Source organism: Cavia porcellus, unplaced genomic scaffold (genome assembly GCF_034190915.1).
Source record: "Cavia porcellus strain 051 isolate PalLab524CR breed Dunkin Hartley unplaced genomic scaffold, mCavPor4.1 scaffold_17, whole genome shotgun sequence".
Classification (NCBI taxonomy): domain Eukaryota; kingdom Metazoa; phylum Chordata; class Mammalia; order Rodentia; family Caviidae; genus Cavia; species Cavia porcellus.
In genome coordinates, this window is record NW_026947500.1 from 22676584 (window position 1) to 22691725 (window position 15142).

A 15142-nucleotide genomic window follows, 5' to 3' on the forward strand; every position below is an offset into this window, starting at 1 on the left:
AGAATATAACTGCATGTATATTTAAGTGTATAAGATAGATAACCATATTACTGAGTTTTGTTGGATCATTGAACAGAACTGTTTGCAGTCTCACTGTTTGAATGTCTATTTTATATGCTTTAATTTTGTAACTTGAACAACTATTTCTAAGATGACAATATGTAATCTATTAACTAGCGATTTTCTACTGTTTATTTTTTCTGAAATTCTGTATAACTTGTACCCTTTTTCTGTTTTTTTTCTTTTTCTCCTTAAATTAAATTTTTTAAAAACCAAAAAAAAAAAACTATTGTACTGCACATCATAAATAAATAACTTTCATTTATCATTAAAGTCAGTTAAAATTTTTATTAAAGGGTTAAAAATGCCAACAATAAAGTTCATGAAATATGAAAATCAAGATTAAATGAACTATAATTTCAATGTAAATTATTCTGACACTGAGATGCAAATTGCGGCAAAAGCTGGAAATTATACCATAGCAAAATCCATTATGAAAAGGAGAGAACGTTCACATAAAAGTAACAAAGGTCTGTGAATTATTTGATAATCCAATTAGTGCAATATAGTGAATCACATAAATATGGTAGAAAAGCCTGATTTGACATTAAATACTGACACAGTCAAAGCTGATCTGACACAAGGTAACAAGAATGTCAGCCACAAATAGGTTGAAAAGTGTCAAATCAATAGACAATCAGACGTTGCACAAAAAGGAGATATTGATACCCTGACCCTTTACAGTATGAACGTGCAAACATTTGATGGAGATTTTCCCAGATCTGATCAAACAAATACCTAACGTTTTACATATTACTATTCACTAAAGAAATTTTTAAACCCAATAAAGAAATTAATTTGAACAGCCAAAAAAATTCACATTCAATTAGATATTCCCTCAAATAAAATTTTGCTATGCTTTTACTGAGATTTACCAAAATAAATCCACCATCACAAGAGAGTGAAATCCATAAAGCAAACCCTCCTACGAATGCCTAAGTAAGATTCCCGCCTGTTAGCAGTCATCATCAAGATAGTGCCTCGGGTTTACTGCCTTTCGCGCTGCCTTCGGGACATCACGATCCCAATTAATGCTAGGCCAGCCAGGATGCCTGCTCCCACAGATACTTTTGTGACTGCATCTTCGACCTGCAGCACAAGAGAAGAAAGATCACAGTCAACGTCAGGAATCCGACCCTGGGTGAGCATGCATGTGCGCCAGGAGCCTGCAGTTTAGAACACACCCACGTGGCCCCGTCCCCCTCACCCTCACCACAGGAGGAAGAAGCACTACGAAGGAGCCATGGTCCCAAGCGGTCAGGCCACTCAAGAAGAGGATGGTGTCTGGTGGAGAAAGAATGCATGGACCAACAGGCTGCAGGTGTGAAATACAAGCGATTCAAAGCGGGCAAAGGAGATCCACCCTACGGGTATTGAAAAGGCAAGAAATCCACAGCGGGTGACGGGAAAGGCCACAGGGCGCAGCCTGGATGTTCCAGGGCTGGGAGCTTACGGGGTATTGTGTAGTTCTCATGAGCTCACTTTCTTACAGAAAAAGACAAGAGCCTGAGCTAGAGGAGGGCTTTTCTATAGAGACAATAGGAAAAGAAGGACTGAACAGAAAGGCAAGTTAATGAGACACCTGCAGGAAGGGCTCCCAAAGAGAGACCAGGCAAGAAGAAACTAAGGAGACGAGAGCTGTTTCCTCTGAGTGCCGCTGCTTGCTGGACTTCTAACAGCTTGAAGCACAGCAGAAAACAGCGTCTCCCAGGTGGACCCTCGCTCCTCCCTAGAAACCTCTGAAGCGTTTTTAGATGCATACAAGGCAGCCCACCCCACCGCCAGCCCTGAGTGTAGACACGGATCTGTCCTGCATGGCTCCATCTCCATCCACAGAGTCAATGCTGGACACAAGAGAGCCGCTGCCACTGGACCCCAGGACCCAGAAAGCCTGGTAAGTTCTCGATTAATAATAGGGCTCTATATGGAGACCCTTGTTTCCAAAAAGGTATGGATTTTCCCTGCTTACCTCTCCCTTCCACCGTAGCCCTGCACCTTCCTTACAGAAGAAGAGCCACATCCTGCTGCACAGGCTAAGGGGTAAACATTCCTGGGCGGAAATGGGAGGATTCAAGAATGCACTCTCCTAAACCAGGGGCTCCCAGAACTAATGTGCCACCTGCCTGACATAGCTGTGACCTGAGAATCAGAAAGCTAACATGAGACGGCTGCAACAAAAATGGGCATCAACACATTGATTTGAACTGAAACAGTGTCATTTTTGTCTAGAAGAAATTGTCTTATATGGCTGATTGTTTTTACAGTATCACTTGGTTTGCCTTTTTAAATTACATGGATGATATTTTTGCTCACTGAATGAGCTAAATGTGTGACTCCAAGATTGTTAAGAAAATGTGTACTGAAAACATGGATGCAGTGTGCCAAAAATTTCATCCTTCACAACATTTTTACATTTAAGAATCTTTTTAGAAATTTGATGTCTCCTAAGAATGTACAACATTGTATTTTCAAAATTTTTAGGACTGGATTTGGCAAGCTCTGTCCCCTGTGTCAAATCTAGCGTGCCACCAATTTTTGCAAATAGAAAATTTTACTGGAACACAGCCTTGCCCGTTGGTTTCCACTCTGCCTGTGGCAGGGTAATGAGAGAAGCTACATGGATCAGGAAATCTGAGATATTTACAGTGTGATCCCGTGCAGAAAACAATTTGGCCCCACAAGACCAGAGTTTGCCTCCTCGCCCTCTGGTTCACAGCACTCTCCTCTCAGCCCGGTCACTGGGTTCACAGGTCCGGGTCAGTCAGAAGAATTAAACCAGTCTCAGCTGAGGTGCGGCCTCCTGTCCGGTTGCTCTGTCAGCCCCTTTGGACCAGAACACTCCTGGGTTCAAATCCCGCCTCCGTACCACAGCAGATGTGGATTAGAGTGGTGGGTGGCAAACCTATGGCACGTATGTGGCTGTGTCTTTCTTTAAAACAAAAGGTGTTCATGGAAAGACGTTTTTCCTAAACTAAAACCTCAGTGTTCAGGTTTAATCGCAGGTAAGGTACTTCTCAATGAAGAAGTGGGCTTGGGGTTGCCGTTGGGCTCTCGGTCTATAAAAGGTTTGCCATCACTGGGCTAGAGGCTCAATACCTGATCAAATGAGCTGGGGCAGATGACCCTAATACTCTGAGCCTCAGTTTCCCCATCTATGACATGGAGATGATAAAACACACTTCTAAGGCTGTGGAGAGCCACCTCTGGGCCAGAGAGCAGAGAGGACTCAGCAACAGGAGTGACTGTCACTTCCGGGTCTCACTTCCCTAGCCGTCACGTCTGTGATGTGCATTGCCTTCTTGCCCAGGTGTTTCTCCACACTGGTCCCCACCTCAAATGTGGCAGGGATCCTGTCTCTGATATTTTGTCTTGTCTGTGTCCCTGTCACCATTCTAGTCCAATCACAGTGGGTGCCCAGCCACTGACAGCTGAGGAGATGGCCTGGTTCCAGGGAAGCGGACACAGGCTGGACACGTACCTGTTCGCAGATAGGAACTCCATAGCGCAACTGCGTCACAAAATGCTCACAATTCTTGCTGGTCAGGGAATACGGCAGCTCCTTCCCCTCCAGCTTCAGGGCCTGCTTGATGACTTTGGTGACAGGTAGCGGTGGATATTTGTCATCGTATTTGTTGTTGACCCGGTAGCCATCGGTCCCGGCCACTTGGGACAGCAACTCCTTCTTCACGATGGCTCTGTCAGCCACGACAGACATGATGCTGCAAAAACCAGCTCCTGCAAATTCACCTGTGGGGACAGCAAGTTCAGAGCCAGGCCTGACCCAGACAGCCTCGTCACCCTTAGCACCATCAGCAAGGTTGAACTACGGAAGAGACTGCCCATCCTGCCAAGTTCAAGCCAAGCCCAAGAACTTTGGAAAGGTCACCTAGGGTCCCTAGGCTCCGCTTTCCCCATATCTAACATGAAAGATGTGAGTTCCGAAGAGTCACATGAGTTCAAATATCCCTGAAGAAGTCAGCAGCTGCGACAGAATGATGCAGGACAGAGAAGGCAGAAGACAGTCAAGTCCTAGTTTCCGTTCTCCTTCTAGCTTGTGCCTGTAAAAGTCATTCAACCTCCCTGGCTGGCAGTAAGGAGCTCCAGCAGATGAGGGTGGCATTTTAAAATTGTAAGAAAGCAACCTGCTAATCAAGATAGAGATGTGACATGGGACTCTAGGACCCCAGGTCCTAGCCCTGATCCATTCACAAAACATCTTCTGCGAGTCCCTTCCCCTGGAGCCTGGTACTTTTTGTGATGCCATCATAACGAACAACCTTAGCTTTTATGCTATATAGTAATATACAAAACTTTATGCACTTTTGCTTATAATTACACATCAGTTTAGCAGCAAACTGATGACAGACACTGTTTTGTTGAAAAGGTCTTGCATTTAAAAGAAAAATCTGTAAAACCCAAGAACCAGACCACAAGCCATACCAGATTTTTATGAAAACAATTTATATTGGGGGGGGATCTCATTTTGAAACACAGCATACTTGAAATAATCTAAAAATGGTATTATAACTCAGAATCTGTAAGACAGGAAATATAAGTGCATATACTTGTATGTTTTAAATATTTTTCATAATTGAAATTCTTTTATATTTACAACAGTAAAAACAGGAAATACTGAAAATAGCAGGACTCTAGCCCTTGTTTCTTTTTCTATTAATAATGAATTCCAATAGCCTGAGTAGAAATTTTCCAATTTTTCTTTTGGTAAAATTATATTCTTGCTGGAGACTTGTTCTTATCATTTACAGATTAAAGAATCCAGGCTGGGAACAGCCAGACCCCAGCCTTTCCCCTTGAGTCAGTGCCACTCACAGACTGCAGGGGAGAGAACAAGGCCACACCAGGAAGCAAGCCCTGCCTGGGAACCAGCGCCATGTGCGGGCCACCGCCAGAGTGGGACAGTGACACTCCATTCCCTTTTGTGAAGTGTGCGGGCTGACAAACAAGAAGTGCCAACCCCTCCCACCCTAATAAGCAACCGGCTGATCCAGAGAAACACAAGCTGTGATGATAGCTCTGGAGGTGAAATCCAATTGGATGCCTGTGGTGCTGTGGTTCTTTACTAACATTGCCGGTCTAGAGCCAGTGGGTTCAGAGGATATCAGTACGCAGATCATGGGTTCAGAGGATATCAGTACGCAGTGTGGCATCTGGGGGGATCCCCTTCTGAGGGCTGCAGCCATTGTTGATTCCCTATAGTCTTGTTTTGGAAGTACTATATTGTTTCCATTGTTTTGTTGGGTTGGGTTTTATTCTCTTTGGTTTTGTTTGATTATATTAAATCCAATGGCAGGAGCAGCTATTTCAAAGGTAGCAAGACATACCATGGTAGCCATTTTGAATTTGCTATTAGCTTGTTTTGAAGTCCTTTATTGCATTCATTGTTTTGTTTTATGGTTTCTCTTCTGTTCAGTTTGATTTTTACTATATCTGAAGTTATCTGCAGCTATTTTGAAGACAGCAAAAGGCATCATGGTAACTATTATTGATTTTGTAATGTTTTGAAGTCCTATATCACGTTCACTGGTTTGTTTTGATTGGTTTTATTTTCCTTGGTTTTATCTTCTTTAAAATAAATAAATAAGACCTAGGCTAGATGATAGCCAAAGCTTCCAATTCTAAGTCGTCAGAATTGCCTTTAAAGGGGACTCTATCTTTTTGGAATGAGAGACAGTAGCCAAGTAATGGTGTCAAAGAGGGACCCACTCTCAGATCTTGTGAACACATAGCCATCAGCCTCAGTCTTCAGACAGCTGGGGATGGTGACACAAGGGGACACAGGCTAAGGAAACATCTGGTCACAATGGACAACTCCAGAGATGCCCACAGAGTGCCTGTCCCTGAAACCTCACATAAACCCCACAGATTCCACTACAGGCATCCCTGGGGACAGGGTCTTCAGCCTTGCTGTCCAGGAGAAGTCACTCCGGCCCTCTGGAAGTTACCCTCATCAATACTTCGTGCCAAGGAGTCTGCATTAGGTGCTTTGCTATGTGGAATCCAAGGATCCACACTTGGGGACAGCTTGGAGAAGTCCCCTGCTGAGACTCCCCAACAGTCTCTCTGGGAGCAACTCCAGCTATGGGTTCAGCTGGACAGGACGTGAGGGAACCCCGCTTCTTCTGTATGGTAGTGATGGTTGCATGATTACGTACATTTGTCAAAACTTACAGAAAGGCATTCTAAAAAGGGTTAGTTTTACTATTTGTAAATTATTCCTAAGTTTAATTTTCAAAACTAAAATTAGTTATGCATATGTATATGCACGTAGATGTTAGTGTGTGTTTGTGTGTGTGTGTGTGTGTGTGTGCGCGCGATGTATACGTGTGTGTATTTACTCTTGGACCAAAAACACCTAAACCACAAAATCAAAACAAAACTGTCTCCATGGGACCTCCTGTAATTACAGCTATTCAAGAGGTTGAAGCAGGAGGATCACAAACTTGCAGCCAGCCTGGACATCTTAGTGAGGTCCTGTGTCAAATATTTTAAGATAAAAATGACTGAGGTCTAGCTCAGTACTCCTTGGGCTCAATTCCCAATAAAACACACACCCAAACTGTCTGAATTTCCCCAAAATGCCAGCTGTTACCATAGACAAAATTGTAATTGCTTTCACTTCAACATGACATTGTAACCTCCCAGCCAATCAGCTGCAAATTGGTAGCTCCCTCAGGGCCCCGCCTTGCAGGAGTGGAAGTCACTGGACGCCAGTCACCGTAACAGAGTACTCCTTCCTTCAGGCTTTAAAAACTATACTGTAACTTCTATGAGCAAGTTTCCTGCCATTTTCAGCTTAAAGTCTCCCAGCTTTGCAATTCTTTTGTATGTGCAACGATCCTTTTAAATCTCCCTAGCTTGATAGGGTTTTACTTTCTGACAGTTTCTGGTGTTAGAAATGTTGTAACCTATATTTTAAAAAACCCTCATAAGTCTCTCCGGAGGCAAGAGAAAGATCAAAGGTAACGCTAAGAACAGAACAGGATGTCTTCCTAATCTAAACTTGCTTGTTAGCCCACCTGAACTTTGTTCTTCCTAACCACCGTGTTCCTGTTCTGTAGTGCGCCACAAACCCCACCCCCCTGGGTTGTCAGACCAGCAGCTGTTTGCGGTTTTACAGGATAAAAATCCTGCTCTTTAGCTATTAGGCACGCAGTCTTCCATATTGGCTACTGGAAGCTGCGTCGCCAGGCCTGTGCTTTAATAAATAATTTTTTCCTTTCCAGATTATTTACTCTGGCTCCTTCATACCTCAGGAAGCAGGGGGCCACCACAAGACACCGGATCCAAATGTAGCTTTTTGCTGAGCCCAGAGCTCAGTGAGAACCCAGAGGCCACCACCCATCAGGTCCACTGCCTCACTGATTTGTGTGTGTGCTGGGGATCAAACTCACGACCTCACGCTTGCCAGGCAGGTGCTTATGGCATTGAGCTAAATCCCCAGTCTCCCTGATTTCTTACTGGCCCCAGAGTTCCAGGGTAAATCTCTCTTAGATCCAAGTTCCACTCCTTTTACATTTTAAGCTCTCCAGATGTATTGTACATATCTGTTTTGCTGAAGCTTCTCAGTAAGTCAAATTTTTGACAGTATGAGGGGAAACCTGTGATTCTGTGTGTTTCTTAACATTGGCAGAGTGACAGGGCTCACTTAGAGATCTCTGATAAGGAATCTAAAGTCAAAGATGGGTGATATCCAGTCTAAAACTCTTTCCCTACCTCCTCAAATGAAAACTATGACCTAGGGTTCTCTGATTTATCTCAATTTGTTCATACGATAGTGGGTACAGAAGATGCTCAAAAATAATAATTGCAGTGATCTAACTAGAGACTTTGGGGATACTATCACATATGCCTCTGAATAGGGAATAAAAAGGACCAAAAAAATAAGACAGGAGTTAATAGAAGTTATTCTCAAAATATTTCTCATGAGACTAGACCAAGTCATTATCCAATGTGATAAACAGAAACAGGATAAATCCACTTAGGATTTCTCAATCTTCCTAGAAGAAATTTTCAAGCAAGTCTCACTTTAAGGGGTAGGAAGATGAATGGCATGTTACCCCTTCATTTGTTTGTCTGTGTTTGAGACAGGGTCTCACTATGCAGTTCAGGCTGGCCTTGAGCTCACTTTGTAGCCCAGGCTGGTCTCAAACTTGTAATGATCCTCCTGCCTCAGCCTCCCAAGTGCTGGGATTATAGGCGTGTGCCACCACGCCCTGCTTGTCAGTGCATTTTGTTAATGGACAATACACAAAAATAAGGGACTTATTAAAGAAATATAAAATGGAATTGGAGGCAACTTCCCTAACAGTACTATATTACCGGATGGAATATTTTGAGAGAAATTAAAAGAGAAACTATCAGACAAATGAAACAATGGCCCTATAATTATAGCAGTTACAAGGACTTTGGCCTAATTTAAAGAAATCCATTCCTGCCACGTTGTCTGTTTGTTGGATACTTTGTCCACCGATATTCCTCCACATCTTTTTTTTTTCTTTTTGAAGCAGGGTTTCAGGTGATCTTGACCTCATTACATAACCCAGGCGGACCTCAAAATCACAGCAATCTTTCTGCTTCAGCCTCCCAAGTGCTGGGATTACAGGCACAAACCGCTGAGTATGGCTATTTCTCCAACTCTTGAAAAAAGTTTCAGTGATACTTTAAATTATTTTCAAGAAATATAATCTGAAACTGAGGGTAGTGAATCTCAGCACTCTGGGATATCAAGAAGAACGATCACAAGTTGAGTCCTACCTGGACAACTTAGCAGAACTTTATCTCAAAAAAATACTACTAATAAAATAATAATTATATTATAATAATAGCAATAATAATAAAGAGCTATGGATATCAGTCAGTGCAAAGTCACAAGTACCAAAAAAGTAAAAGGGGAAGGAAAGGGAGAGAAGAAAACAGGACAGAAAAACACAGTCATACCTAAGCAGTCTGGCTTCAGCCGTAGTACACAACAAAGGAGTTCTTTTTGTTTGTTTGGTTGGTTGGTTTTTTGTCTTTTTGAGACAAAGTCTCTATATACAGTTCAGGCTGGCCTTGAGCTCACTTTGTAGCCCCAGCTGGTCTTGAGCTCACCATGATCCTCCTGCCTCAGCCTCCCAAGTGCTGGGATTATAGGTGTGCACCACCACATTCGGCTCAGCAAAAGAGTTCTTGATACTCTGACTTCTCAACAGGAAGAGTCTGTGAGCTTCAACGGAACAAGACTCCTTCTAGGTCAATAAATGAGGACTTCTAGTCCAAAATCTTAAAAGTCTACAGGATAGAATCCAGATACGCCAAGTAATCAAAGAGACACAATCAGTTGACCTATTTAGGTGGTTACCTAAATGCTGGCTTTTGGACATTTCAGCCGTGGGATATTTTTGAAACAGTACTTCTGTTTGTCATATGGAAAAATGTTCCTTAGATGTGGCATATTCTCAAGAGATTTATACTCAAACATCAGACAGTATCTATGAGAATTCAGCAATAAAAGCTACACTAGCTCCCATAGTCCGAAAGATCTGACAATTCTGGGCATTTTGCAGTCAAGCTGAACATGACAAACATATGGTGACCAGGATAATGCCTGTCCATCAAGTAGGTAATGACCACATTGTTGGTCTAATTGAGAGAACGCAAAAAAAAATCACTCAACAGTAACAAAGGTCACAGTTTGACTACAAAACCCAGTCAAACTGGAAAGCCAGCTGATTTCCTGGAAAGGTTACCTCCACCCAGAAACAAAATGGCACTTCCTCAGGTCCACAGAGACCTAATTTCCCCTCACCAGCTGGCTATACGCAAGGCAGTTCTCACAGCAGCCTACCAAGGCCATCACAACAGGAAGAAATACACATCTTTGAGCCTCACCAACTGTGCTGTAAGAACTGCCCACCCTGAAATGCCTGAAAGGGTTTTGGCCCAGGCTGGATACTGTAGCCGGTAAAGCCAGGAAGCTCCTATCTCCCCCACTCTTAGGAATTGCCTCTGGCGCCAAACTAAGACCAATGGGCTACCTGTGCATCCCTAATGCCCCCTTAGGTTCCACCCCAGGCCGAGGCTACTTATGTGCCTCACTCCACGTGTTCCACAGAGAGATCGCCGGCCCCAGGGTGGAGATGCCATGCCCCAGGGGCTCGGGGGTGTCTCTCCCCGCATTCCCAAAATAAAGGTTATTTATATTTCATACTTCTTATCTTTTCAGCTGCCGCTGGTCCTCCTTTTCCTCCCCCCTACAGTTCTATCACTGCCTGCTATTTTTTTGGTTCAAGGACTCTGGGTTTGTGAGCTGTTGCATGAACAGAAAAAAATACTGCACATTTGCCACGTGTTGTACACTAGCAAAAAGAGCTTCGTTATATTTGTATTATACCAAAATACCTGTAATATAGTCTACTGTTCTATATGCGTGTTTCCCTCTGGGTGACCTAATTGATATGTTAATCAATGCTCTCCTCTGTAAAGAATTGTAAAACCTAACCTAATTGATATGTTAACCATTGTTGCCCTCTACAAATAACAGATGTGGTGCTAAAATAAGGTAACAAAAGATTGTTAATTACTGCTAGACTACTCTATCCTCTGCTAAGGAAAACAAAGGTCTTCCTCATTAACAGATTTCCTGATCCATGCCCATACCCCTTACTTTGTGTACATAAAGGTTGCAAGTATGGGGGAGCGACACACAGTCTTTGCAATCTCCAAATGCACTGTGTCACTGGGCCCAGGATAAAATAAATCAGCACTGCTTTTTAAAATGTTTTTGCTCCATTTTTTGAACTCAAGTTTGGGGGCTTGTTTGTGGATTACAAGACCATGCAACTTCTTTTAGTGGGAGCATCCCATTGTGTGCCAATGGTGTCTATCTGCTTGATTTCCCTAACTCCTGCTGTTGTGAAGTTGACAGTTCCCCCAGGTTTCAGCTTTGGCTTTAATGTGATGTCTCAAACCAAAGACATTTGCTTCAGCACCAGGCCACTTTCCTCCAGCACTGCGCACTGCCTTGTGATCTCCTCCAACCTGAAAGATCAATCTACTGAGCCCTGCGCTTCCCAGAACATGGCTCAGCTTAGCAAGGGAAAGCCACATGCTCAAGCCCCATGGTCAGTGAGCTGTGGGTCCCCAACTGGTTCTCTCGAGTGTGGCAGCCTGTACTCCTATCACTGCACTTCACTTCCTGTTCAAATATTTGAAGGTAGTCACACTTCTTACTATTGTTTGTGCCTCCAGGACAATAAAGATATGCTGCAGGGCTTTGGACCTGTGGGTAATGCAAATCAGCTACAAGGAATGCAGATTACTGAGAGGGAGGCAGAGCAGCTAACACCCCTATCAGATTGGTTCAGTAAATATTTACTGAGTGCCTGCGTAGCCAGGCAGAGCCATGGCCAGCACTGATCTCTGCCTCTGTTCCTACTCTCAGTCTCCAGCCCGATGTGTAACAAGAAAGCCCATCTTTACTTGGGGGAGCCAGGTGAATCACATAACCGTCTCCCACGTAGATAGCCCAGTGAGCGTAGATGGTCTGAGTGCAGATTTTGCGAGGAATCTCAATCAGGTCTCCAGGTTTTGGTGTGCACTGCAAGAGAAAAACCAGAGACAGATGGATATTAGCTTTTGCAGGGAAAACTCTAGAACCTGACTGGCAAGGGTCCTGGAGCCACCTATAGGTTTTGACCTTTCATCCTGACTTTGCAGGAAATCACAGAGGACCTCTCCATTTACTAGGATTGTAAAACCAAAAAGGGGCTTGGGGAACAAGGAGAAGATGGAGAGGGCATCGCCAAGGGACTGAAGCAGGGGTGTGTGGCACGGGAGTGTGGTGGGATAATGTGGGCAGCTGGGCTGAGGGCACATTCCATGCATGAAGCAGATTTCTGCCAGCAAGTGACCATATGATTCCCAAGGAGCCCTAAATAGCTCATTAGGGGCCCTGGCCGTGTCCCTAGGCCTGAATGATTCTTAGGAGTTACAAAGCTCCAACTTGCAAAGCCCAGCCTGCTGATGCTGCTGAATGCTGACCCAACTCCTTCATTTCCCCCTGGAGTAAAAACTGTCATTAGCCTCCTTAACAGATGAGAACATTGAAGCTCAGGAAGCTTCAATAAGTTGCCTAGAGAACAGAAGAGCAAGATAGAGACCTGAGCTTGAGTGTTTCTGTAGAGAAAGGAAGCTTGTAGACTGAGAAAAGATAGGCTTGATTAAAAACTAACGGGAAGGGGCTGGGGATTTAGCTCAGTGGCATAAGCACCTGCCTTGCAAGCAGGCAGTCGTGAATTCAATCCCTGGTACCAATAAAAAGAAAGAAAGAAAAAAAAAACTAATGGGAAATCTTACTGCGAGCATCTTCTGTCTCTGCAGTTAGAGTAATTAGACAAAAGAGAGAGACTACTACCCAGGTGCCAGGTAGCACAGTTACCTTGGGAATTCATCCAAAAAGAAAAAAACGCAAAGCAAGGCCGGGTATGATGACTAGCGCCTGTAATCCCAGCACTCGGGAGGCTGAGGCAGGAAGATTGCTAAGAGTTCAAGGCGAGCCAGGGCTACAAAGTAAATTCAAGGCCAGCCTGAACTATATAGTGAAACCCTGCCTCAAAAAGACCAAAACAAACAAACCCAGAGGCCAGGGATTTAGCTCAGCAGCATAAGCATCTGCCGGGCAAGCGCACAGTCATAAATTCAATCCCCAGTACAAAAAAAAACATGAAAGACCAGGGAAACCAGTCCCCTCATCCACCTCTGATAAAATACAAAGGAGATAAGGGAGCAGCCCCCTGAGGACTCTCTCACGCACACCTACACATACATCCTCACGTGCGTCTGTCTTCTCACTTCAGCTCACTACAGCTGCACCAGGTACACACAAGTCCCCCTTTACACGGCCATTGACTCTGCCTTGCCCCCACTTATCTACCGCAAAGGGCGGCCAGAAAGAATGTGGACAGAGGTGCTCAGGTTAGGTGGGCAGATTGCCAGAGACCCAACTGGATGGTGCCACTCTCCAGGGGCCCGAGGAATGGGGATGTGAGAAATCACCAGTCCTACATAAAAAGGAGCTGAAGACAAAACCCCACGGGTGTTCACTTCTGGGGCTCCCTGCTCCCCTCAGAGTAGCTGTCCCTCCTCTTTTTCTCCATCTTTGTCCAAATCAAGCATGTTTTCTTATTTTAAACTCTGCCTCTTTAATTCATTACTGAATCTGAGAGTTTACAATCCCAATAGCTGAGCATGGTGAGAGCAATGGTGTGGCGTGGCATGGTGTGGTATGGTGTGTCGTAGGGTGGCCTGGTGTGCTACACACCCCTCGCCCGGATGTGACATTCCCAGCACACAAGCCCTTAACAATCCCAGCAAAAGCCGGGGAAGCTAAAGTATGGGTTCCAGGATCAAATGGCAGGGTGAGGATGCTCTTCTGGGTTCTATTTCTGGAACACTCTGAGGCCAGCCGGTACCAATCCCCACCCCCAAGTCAGTGCAGCCAGGTCACATGGGGTCAGTCTGTCCTGGCAAGGGTGTTGAGCAACTGCTGAGAGCTGGGCAGATGCAACCTGGAAAGCCGGGTGCTGGGGTTGACATGCGTGAGGGAAGAGCCTTTGACGGCAAGAATCGAGGCAGCCTGACCAAAGATCTGAACCGCTAAAAGAACGCCAGCAGGGAGGTGGGGGTAGAACCCAGAGTTAGAGCTCCTGATTAGCATGTTCCAGGCCCTGGTGTCAATCCCTAGCACCACAGCACAAAGGAAAAAAGAAGAGAGCAAGAGAGAGAGAGACAGAGAGAAGACAGAACTGAATATAGGCGAAAGCACATCAGATAGGCTGGTCTAGAAATGAAAAGACCCAAGCCTATTCTAGATGAACTGAACTCAGGGAACCCGACTAAACAACTACAATAAAACCCAAAGCCACAGACCAAATGCCTACAAAAACATCTGGCAGGAAACACAACACGCCCTCTGCAGAGACACACAGCCTTGCTTTTGCTTTTGGTTTCTTAAACAAGGTGAAGGTAGTCTCAGATTACTTGTGCAATTAAAGACACAGTTTTTTAAAGCAAAGGATCATGTATCCAATCTGCCCTGTTCTCTTGGGCAATCCCCTCTCTGAAGGTAACCGATACCTCCCCCCAGCATCTGCAGGGTGGCGAGAGAGGAGAGTTACCCCTACTTCCTATGGTTATTTAGTAACAGCCTGGCTCCATTAAACAAAACTCTTCTGAAAGGCCCTGGGATGCAGCCAAGAGGCAGGAAATGTATTTATTATCAAGTGTGAAGGAAAAATGAGCAGGGAAAGGGGGATAGAAGAAAGGAAGGGTGGGGCTGGGGATTTAGCTCAGCGGCATAAGCGCCGGCCTTGCAAGCAGGCAGGCGTGAGTTCGATCCCCAGTACCAATATAAAATTAAAAAAAAAAAAAAAAAAAGGAAAAAGACAAAAAAAAAAGAAAAAGAAAGGAAGGGGCTGGTGCCACCTGAGGGCACCATGCCCAGACCTCCTTTCAGAGTCTGTGCCACTCACCACTCAGAGTGTAGCCCAGGGGGTGCCTGGGCCCAGGGAGGAGACTACCCCCCTGAACTGACCACTGCTGCCCTTCAGGAGGCCCAGAGGAGCCACCGTGCCGGGCTGGAGGAGGGCTTGGCAAAGTGCAAACCCGACCCAGGACAAGTTGCTCCTAGGTCTCCGCAGAACCAAACTGCATGCAGTAGCTGAGGCAGAGAAGTGTCCGGGCTCTTGGCCCAGCCTCTGAGTTCTTCCCTGGCTGAGTCTGGGCTGGCCAGGCAGGCAGACCTCAGGCCTCTCCCTTTTCCCCAGGACACTGGAGCCACGGACCAACAAGAGAAAAACACACCACCTCTTTGCACTTTCCAAATAAAAGCACCCAAACCCCAAACCCTTGCTGGGGACTCACCCTGCGGCGAGACATCCTTCTGTCTGGTGTTGTGTAGCACTGACTGCTCGCTGCTCTTTTATCAACTTCAGGAGTTTCATTTTCGACGAGGGTGTGGCGTGGCACAGTTTGAAAGTCCAGCTGCTCTAGATGCTAAGACAAGGAGATCACAAGTTGGGTC

General features: G+C 45.0%; 1 protein-coding gene across 1 annotated transcript; it reads right to left on the reverse strand.

The window, feature by feature from the left end:
• Positions 1-316: 316 nt before the first annotated feature.
• Positions 317-15130, reverse strand: LOC100731098 (phospholipase A and acyltransferase 2). Its single transcript, XM_013150696.3, has 4 exons — positions 14983-15130; positions 11542-11659; positions 3539-3807; positions 317-1149 (listed from the first exon to the last, which is right to left on the reverse strand). Exons 1-4 carry the CDS (start codon positions 14995-14997, stop codon positions 1048-1050), a joined length of 504 nt encoding a protein of 167 aa, XP_013006150.1. The 5' UTR covers positions 14998-15130; the 3' UTR covers positions 317-1047.
• Between the last annotated feature and the right edge of the window lie 12 nt (positions 15131-15142).